Source organism: Dermacentor andersoni, chromosome 3, assembly GCF_023375885.2.
Source record: "Dermacentor andersoni chromosome 3, qqDerAnde1_hic_scaffold, whole genome shotgun sequence".
In the NCBI taxonomy this organism is placed as follows: Eukaryota; Metazoa; Arthropoda; class Arachnida; order Ixodida; family Ixodidae; genus Dermacentor; species Dermacentor andersoni.
In genome coordinates, this window is record NC_092816.1 from 89449970 (window position 1) to 89456434 (window position 6465).

A 6465-nucleotide genomic window follows, 5' to 3' on the forward strand; every position below is an offset into this window, starting at 1 on the left:
AAAGTTCAGTAATGCCTGAATGGCCTTGAAACTCGATTGAGCCTCTGGCCAAGGGCCTAAAATAACGTCCTCCGACAACGGTGAACAAAGCCAATAGCATTCTAAAAGCGTTCGACTATTCGCCTAGCTTGACAGTTATCATCGATGGTTTCTGCGCAATTTTTTTGTTTTTGTTCCATCGCTGATGAACCTTAACAACAAGGAGAAAAAAGCAGCGTACGTGAACGGGACCAGGGTCCTACTTCCTCGTCCAGTTCGTGCGCACAGTTTTCGTCTGCAATGACCGGGTACACATTGCTCCCTCGTAAAACAAGGAGTCCACTGACTAACGGTGCACCGTGTTGCAGCCTCCGCGAGTGCGACTCGTTCTGCGACCGGGTGGCTGTGCTGGAGGGCGGCGAGTTCCAGGTGATCGGCGAGACGAGCCTGATGAAGGAGGGCTGCCAGCAGCGCTTCACCGTCACCGTGCGCCTCACGAAGGACAAGGTGCAGGAGGGAGACTACTTCAAGACCGTCAACCGCGTCATGAAGGCGCAGTTCCCCTCTTCGCTCATCTCTGACATCCGGTCGGTGCGTGAACACGGGGGGGGGGGGGGGGGGACCCCTTGACGCTATAGCGGCGCGCTCTACCAAAACACTAACAGGGAGTTTTAGGGTAACGCGATACTGTATAGTGTAGATGCATTATAGCTAACTGCACCAAATAAAGGAAGCAGATGCAGAGGGGAGACAGCTCTCAGACGTCGGGACGGAGCGTGAACGCGTAGAGTGCGCGCACCTTGTCGTTATCGGCACACGCACCGTTGAAGCGTAAACAGAACGTTTTTTACATAGCGCAGCGCTAGCATAGACGCATACCAGAATACGCCTTACAGAGCGGTCAGGTGCAAAAGGAACATCAGGACGCCGCAGCCTGGACACATGGTCTGCGCGCACTGTGTTGTGAATGGAGCGCTCCAATGAAACGCTAAATGGGAGTTTCAGACTAGCGTAGGCTAGTGTCGCAGATGGATACACCTGAATGCGTGAAGACGTGCAACAGGTGTTGTAGTGCTGGTGGGGACATCTTGCTGCGTGATTTTGAACATGATCACTCAGAGCTCTCATTTCACTTATCTGCTGGCGTATAGCATGACGGCTTTTACGAACAGAAGTGTCATGCGAATCAACAAAGCTAACAATTTGGCCAGTTGCCACATCATGAACTAATGTAAAAGGGCAGAGTGCAAGACTTACACTCTAGAGGCCTCAATCCCCGAACGATTGCTAAATTAACAAAAATGTATTATTCAGATTGTTGCATATTACGTAGCAAATTTAGACATGAATTTCTGTATTAAACTCTACAACGAGCATGTGCTACGAGTTTTAGGCATGCACGCTGGTGTGTTCTTCATAGCATTAAATACATTGTCTCATAATCTTCCCCTAACCGCAGTGAATTACGTTTTAGGCTTATTCAAGGCGCGTTCGAGCGATTTTGACTGACTCAATAACCGCAAGCGGGCTGTGGGTGATGCGTTGTTCGGGAACGCATCGTAGTTCCAGCGCAAAAGCAGCAGAGACGGGTTGAGAATTGGGATGGGACGTAAGATATGGCCCTGCTCGCGACGTCAGACCGATCGTGCCGGCAGTGCACGTTGTCGCGGAGAATATCAGAGATTATCAGACTGGATAATCTTAACACCTTCTGAGGCGTATTTTGTCAACATTCTGGCCAGATGCACAGGCCAGGTGACACTGCGACTCTCACTTAATTATCGCCCCGAGCATCACTGCCGCCCACTGCTGGAGCTTCGAGAGAAATGTGAACTCTTTCTGAACGACAGCAGATGCGCATTTGTTGTTTTCGAAGGCTGGCCATGTGGCGCGTTATGAGGTCGTCAGTAGGAAGCGCCGCCATAGTTTGAGAATCGTCGTGCTTTTGCGTTTAACGAGAAAATTTCAACGGTAAAAGACATAAATTATAGTAAACGGGCATTTTCAAGGCATCAGATAATCAATTACACCAGTACCAGGTAACATACGCAATTGTGAGATCACAGGCACAGATCTCAGGCACTCCCTTGCGCCTGGGTAAAGTGCTCAGTGAATCGCCTTAGAAAAAAATTATCTACGCTTCACAATAGTCGTGATGCTGATATAGCTCAATAAAATTACTCTTTGTTATTGCGATACAAGTATATGGACACTCCAAGCGCGTTTTGCCGTCGCCGTGATGCTTCGTATAAAGTCCATACAGCACCGTCGCCGCGCGCCGTATGCTGTATGTGCGAGTGAAAGCATGCGAGGGGAACTGAGGAACGCGGCTCAATCTGTCGCGCGCGAGGGAGGAAGGCCGAGAGCAAGCGCGCCATCTTCCGTCGCGCAAAAGGCTGTGGAGAGATGGGAGAGGTCCAGGATTACGCTTCAGCAGCAACCGCATATTAACGCGAGAGCGTTAAGGGCACAGTGTCGCAGAAAATACAGCGCCAGCGTCCCGCATACCGACGACCAGCGTCGACAATCTTTTCGTGACATATCATTCCAAACCACGGATACCCAACCACGCAGGCCCTCCGTGTAGCGCAGAGAATTTACTGAACTAATTGGATTTCTCAATGTAAAATACGTCAGAAAAATCGCAAAGTACCGATTACAGACAACTTACAGGCATGATAGCGTCAGATTGTAATTTGAATATACGAGAAAACATAATTCTGTTATGCAGAAACTCAGACACAAACCTATTTTCCAATGTTTCTACCATTCATAGAGTAGCACGCACGATTCCTTCAACACCTTCAGATGGCGCTCACCTCCGTGCATCGCTAAAGCCCCTGGCATTGTGGCCCAGGCAAGAAGTCGCGTTTCTACCAGAAAGCTCGCCTTCATGCATTTCCCGGTAAACATTACTGTTACATAAGCTGCAGTTGCCGGGAAGCGTGAGACGCAGTCAGGGATCTTTGACTGCTATCGCGTTCCGCTCTTAGAGGCGAAGCGTAAACGTCCTCCAATTTTTTTCGCGACCGGGTCCAAGGAGAACTGACGATCGCCGCTCAGTCTTCAGCGCGTAAGGAAAGAAAGTGGGGAGGCAGCGCAGGAGGGAGGGGGCGGGGGACGGCGTATTTTGCGCCCGGTCGCAAAATACGCAGTTGCTGCCGGAGCTCAACCCCGCCCCCCTCCCTCCCTCCTTCCCATCCCCCTACGGCCTTTCGCGCGACGGAAGACGGTGCTTTTACTCTGCGCTTTCCTCCTTTGGGCGCGTTAGATTGAGCTGCGATCGTCGTCTTCACTCGCGTTCTTCCACTCGCACGTACAGAACATACGGCACGCGGAAACAGTGTTATCGCCCTTGGACTCTATACGGAACATCATGGCGATGCCGACGGTGACGGCAAAAATGCATTATGAAACATCGTTCCAGCGCACAGTTGAACACGGACGAAAAGAGAAAGACAAAACGAACGCCGGTCTTTGTCTTGTCTTATCTTGTCTTTCTATTCTCGTCCGTGTTCAATTGTGCGCTGGAACGATGTTTCAATAATGCTAATCACAACCAACTAGCTCAGCTGTCCATACTTGGCAAAAATGCCCCTGGAGTGTCCATACATTTGCTATTGCAATAAAAGCAAGTGGAACAACACTGCACTTATTACGGTGATTTTGATGACGCATATATCCAAACTGATGTAATCCTGCAAATTACGAGTGCAAGCTTACCGGCTACAATTCGTAAATTACAATACATGCCGTAAAGTGATTAATTAAAGAATAATTGGCGATTTTTAAAATTAGTTCGATATGTGTTTCGATAGCTCGTGCAGATAATGACCGCCTTTCTGAAGAATCCAGTTCAAGGGCTAGAATTATGTTATCTGCAACAGCCTCAAACAAATGCCGATAGAGTTTGTTTGAGGAACTGTTCACTCTTCGGAACTGCTGTCTCTTCGGAACTCGCCCGAGAGACATGACTCGGTCGCACTGGGTGCTGTTTTGCAGAATGACGACATTTAAACGTAATAATACGCCCTACATGGAGCGCTAACTAAATAACAACCATCTATTTCCGACGATTTGCGGATACGTCTTGTATGTGTCGACAAACCTCTGAAATAAATAGTTGTCAGTTTGCGCATTTGTGTGATGTGTGTTGCGTCCCACTTCGAAGTCCTTCACTTGTCCAACCAACTGGTCCCTATCGCAAGCCTACGCATGTATAACTGCACGCACTCCAAATCCGCGCAGGACATGTTGCAGTACACCGTCAAGGACGCGGCCATTCCGTGGAGCGACGTGTTCGTGCGCATGGAGAAGATAAACGAGGAGCTTGACTTGGAGGACTACGTGGTGTGCGAGGCCTCGCTGGCCGACGTCTTCCTCGGCTTCTCGCACGAGCGCAAGGTGGTGGACTTCCGCAGCGCCGACATGCGCGTCTACTCCGACTCCGACCCCATCGAGGTGTTCTCCGACGCCCCCGCGACGCCGACGCTGCTGCGCCAGTGAACCTCGCGTCTTCCGGCCTCGCGGGGACATTTATCAGCGCACCCCCATTGTGTCAAACACACACCCCGTACAACGCCATAGCGACATACAAAAGTCTATAGATGTAATATCGCAAACCTGCGTGGCCAGCGTTGGTAAAAACGCTGGTCTTCGCGTAGAAAAACTGTTGTACACACCGCTCAACGTTTCTTTTTTATACGGGAATAGTGGACTGTGAATGAGCAACGGGTGTCCCACAATCATCGAAAGCAAGGAAGCCCAAAAAAATTCCATGATCAGTGCGAAAAAGCCGTCGTTCGAGAGCTGTGGGTACATATACTGTCGCACTATCAAACACTGGGCTCATCGGTGACTGCTAGGACCCCTTCATTCATCAACCGATTACTGCTCGAGAGACAGCAGTTTATTAGATACCGTCTATGTTTAATGCAAGTCCGCGGGCTTAATTGAGATAGCGTCTGCACCATATAGTAAATGAAATGCACATAAAAAAACACTTGTACAAGCGATACGTTTGTGGCCCTGTGATGCACTAAACATCGATACAGAATAGGCATAGAAAAAAAATCGATTCCCACAGTCTGATCACGTTTCGCCAACGTGTGCACACGCTGGTGCCTTCCCTATATAAAAAGTGAACCTGCCTGCTCTGAATAAATTTAGTTTTGAGCATCGTTCTTTTCTGTGCCTTTATTTCATCGCATTTTTTCCCGACCCCCTTACACCACAACATGATCACTAGACCACTGTCACCGCCACCACGCTGACTACTATGTGCGTATAACGTTCGGTTGCCTGAATTACAGCGCTGTGCTGCAGGGGTTGCCTGCTCACTATAGGACACAGCGGGCAACATGAAAGCCGTTCTAGTAGCCTTAACTGCCCGTGGAGATTCCAACGAGACGATGCTTCTTTCAATGAAAGGCGTTTTACAGCGAAGCTGTACATGACTAGGGTTCCGTGAGTTTTGTTCTCCGTGAACAAAAACTATCATCATCAATTACTCATACCCCCGTAAGTATTCATGCTCCCGTAAGAAAGCAAAAAAATGTAATGGTTCATAGCCCCGTAAGGCAGAGGCTACAAGCACTAAGCAAAGAGAAGCGAACAGTGCTTTAATTCTTTCCAATCACGCATACAACATACAGAACAGCATGTCGAAAACCGTCATCATCAAGGGCTCATACCCCCGTGAGCAACGGCTCATACTCCCGTAAGCAATTAAAAATGCAATGATTCATAGTCCCGTCAGGTTCGTGGCTACTCACTTTGCGCGAATTATGTTGTTGTTGTTGTTGTTGTTGTTGTTGTTGTTGTTGTTGTTGTCCTATGTGGCCGTGGCACATACCCACAGTGGGGGATTGGCCAAGAATCGCGCGGTTTAATTAGGTGCCTAAAAAGAATAATGATAACAAGGGAGTTAACAATTTGGGCGTGTGAGCTTAAAAATAAACGTTTTGTGTCTGGAGAAAAAAAAAATAGATAATCAGATGAAAACCGGGTATAAGAAAATAATAATAATAATAACAATAATAATTAATAATAGATAAGAAATAAAAGAAAGCTATGGTAGGGAGGGAGAACGATCAATCTAACATGGAAAACGATTGGTTTCAATTAGGTAATTTTGGATCGCCAAGCAAACATTTCTGTGGCTGAACCCAACAATGGAGGCTCCAAAAGATAGGATCACAGGCACTGATAAAGTTAGACCAATAGAGCGAAGCGCCATTTCGAGTAGTCGTTTTCTTATAATAGAAAAACGTCTGCAAGACAACAAGAAATGGTCGATTGTCTCCGCTTCGCCACAGAATGAGCATAATGGTGAGGGGACCAGACCAGACCTGTGGAGGTAGAAGTTCAATGCAGGTATACGGCAGCGCAGCTTCGTGATGGACACTTCAATTTTCCTTGTTCGGCAAAAATCTCTGTTCCAAGGGTGCAGGAGATGTCCGTAATCCTCAGAGTTAGTAATTGCGG

General features: G+C 48.2%; 1 protein-coding gene across 1 annotated transcript; it reads left to right on the plus strand.

Annotated features, from left to right (window-relative positions):
* Positions 1 to 279: 279 nt before the first annotated feature.
* Positions 280 to 5112, plus strand: LOC140216517 (phospholipid-transporting ATPase ABCA3-like). Its single transcript, XM_072286859.1, has 3 exons — positions 280 to 287; positions 348 to 570; positions 4228 to 5112. The coding sequence occupies exons 1-3, from the start codon at positions 280 to 282 to the stop codon at positions 4483 to 4485; spliced, it is 489 nt and encodes a 162-aa protein (XP_072142960.1). The 3' UTR covers positions 4486 to 5112.
* Positions 5113 to 6465: the final 1353 nt, after the last annotated feature.

Bases quoted from the DNA above. Each gene is read 5' to 3' on its own strand.
- LOC140216517 (XM_072286859.1), top strand. The intron at 571-4,227 runs GTGCGTGAACAC...AAATCCGCGCAG, and splicing joins TCATCTCTGACATCCGGTCG to GACATGTTGCAGTACACCGT.